The 1803-nt window shown below is 66.2% G+C and overlaps 1 protein-coding gene across 1 annotated transcript in view; it reads right to left on the reverse strand.

The window, feature by feature from the left end:
• FAM189B (family with sequence similarity 189, member B) overlaps nt 1-1651 on the reverse strand; it is a 5922-nt gene extending 4271 nt beyond the window's left edge. Inside the window, exons 1-4 of the mRNA XM_005867714.2 lie at nt 782-1651; nt 528-584; nt 219-329; nt 4-123 (exon numbers count right to left, since the gene is read on the reverse strand). Coding sequence (XP_005867776.1) covers nt 4-123; nt 219-329; nt 528-584; nt 782-1006 — 513 coding nt within the window. The 5' untranslated portion in view covers nt 1007-1651. The remainder of the gene's footprint in view (nt 1-3; nt 124-218; nt 330-527; nt 585-781) is intronic.
• Nucleotides 1652-1803: the final 152 nt, after the last annotated feature.

Here is a 1803-nt window from a genome sequence, read left to right on the forward strand (position 1 = left end):
CACCTTGAGGGCCCCTCGGGCTTCATCACAGGTGGAGTTAGGGGCAACTTTTAGTTCCTGCCCTGACTCTGGACAGGGCCGGAGGAGGGGACCGGAGGGGCAGCATACACAGACCTTCCCTTCCTGAGGGGGAGTTGGGAGGGGGAGACAGACTGAGTCAGGTGTCCCTCACATCTCCCCCCTCCAGTTCTCTCCGGCCCGCCCTCCTCAGACCTCACCGTGGAGCAGTGGTGGAAGTCTCTGGCCAGCTGAGCGTTCTTGCAGGAGAGAACAGAGCCCGCCATGCTGAGCATGACACACAGCACCGACAGCAAGGAGAAGAAGGAGATCTGGGGAAACAGGGTGCGGATTCAGGGCTGGGATGCTCAGGAGCGGGGGCTACCAAGGAGGGAGCCACCCTCCTTCACACTCATTTGTGCCTGGGTGGCAGGAACCGGAGAGCCAGTTCCCTTCTTGAGGGCATAAACGGGCATCCCCTCAGGTGCTGGGCACCTGCCTCCCAGCGGACACCAGACCCTGGCACCTACCACTAAAGTGAATGGCCGCTTCCAGGACACAATGCCAACTACCCCGGAGAACGCCAGCTGGGGACAGAGTGGGCACAGGCTCAGCCTGGCAGGGGAGGCACCTGAGTGAGCCCCTCACCACAGGGTGCACCCAGCCCTTTTAGGAGGGAGAGGGTCAGGAGAGGGAGGAGAGGCCAGGATCTGAACTGGCAGCTGGTGTGGAGGGGTGGGGCCCAAGGAGCCGCCCCCACCCAACAACTGTGCACCCAACTCACCGAGAATCCAGCCCAAGACGGGCAGGACCTCTTGATGCTCTCAGTGGTGGTGACAGAGGAGGCCACCATGCTGAAGGTGACCACCAGGATGCCCAGAAGCACCTGGGCCAGCCCCAGCGTGAGCAGGGCCTGCAGCCAGGGTCGGTGGAGGCGGAGGTGGGTAAGGCCCCGGGTACTAGGCCGACTGGTAAGCGAGCGGCTGGAGTCACTAGGCGAGGGCATCATGCCTGCCGCCCGGTTGCCTGCGCCTCGCTCGGCCCCCCCTGGCACTTGGGAGCATCTCAGAGGAGCCCAGGGCCCCGTCCTTCCTCCTCTCCACCCCACTCGCTCTAGAGCCCACCCCCTGGCTGGGTCCCCTGGGGCATGGCTCAGGGACTCCAGCTGGAGGGGCGGTCGAGGCAGGGAAGTCACAGAGGGGCCGCGGAGTGCTCCCTCCCCACCACGGGCACTGGATGGGCACCGTGCCCAGGATGGCGATGAGGGCGCTGGGACACAGGCTCATCGCATCTCCCTAGGGAAGAGGGGCGCCGAGAAGGGCAGGTCCGGGAGTGAGGAGAGGGAGCGGGGGGAGGACGGAGGTCGGGAGCCCAGGAAAGGATGGGGAAGGTGAAGTCCAGAGGATGGGAAGACGTCTAGGGAAGAGGGCAGGGGTCGGCGTGGGTGACTCTAGGGGGCGGTGGACGTGCCTCCGGTGTCCAGTGGGATCCAAGGCTGGTGGGTGGGAAAGGCCAAGGCACCGCTGTCTCCAGAGTCGCCAGCCCTGCTCCCCTCCCCTCCACGCTCCGCTCCCCCACCTCCGGCTGCAGCGGGTTTGGAGGCAGGGGGTGGGGATGGGATGGTGCGAGAGGAGGAGCGTGGCTGCGCGGTGCACCCCGGGAGTTGTAGTCAGGACAGGCGACCCTGCGGCGGTGGGGGGGTGGGGGCAGGAGCTGGCCGCAGAGCAGGCAGGCAGGCAGGTCTGCGGGTGGTAAGGTAAGTGCTCTCCAGTCCCTGCCTCTACTGGGACCCGGGCCCGAGCCAAC

This window comes from Myotis brandtii, unplaced genomic scaffold (assembly GCF_000412655.1).
Source record: "Myotis brandtii unplaced genomic scaffold, ASM41265v1 scaffold250, whole genome shotgun sequence".
NCBI lineage: Eukaryota > Metazoa > Chordata > Mammalia > Chiroptera > Vespertilionidae > Myotis > Myotis brandtii.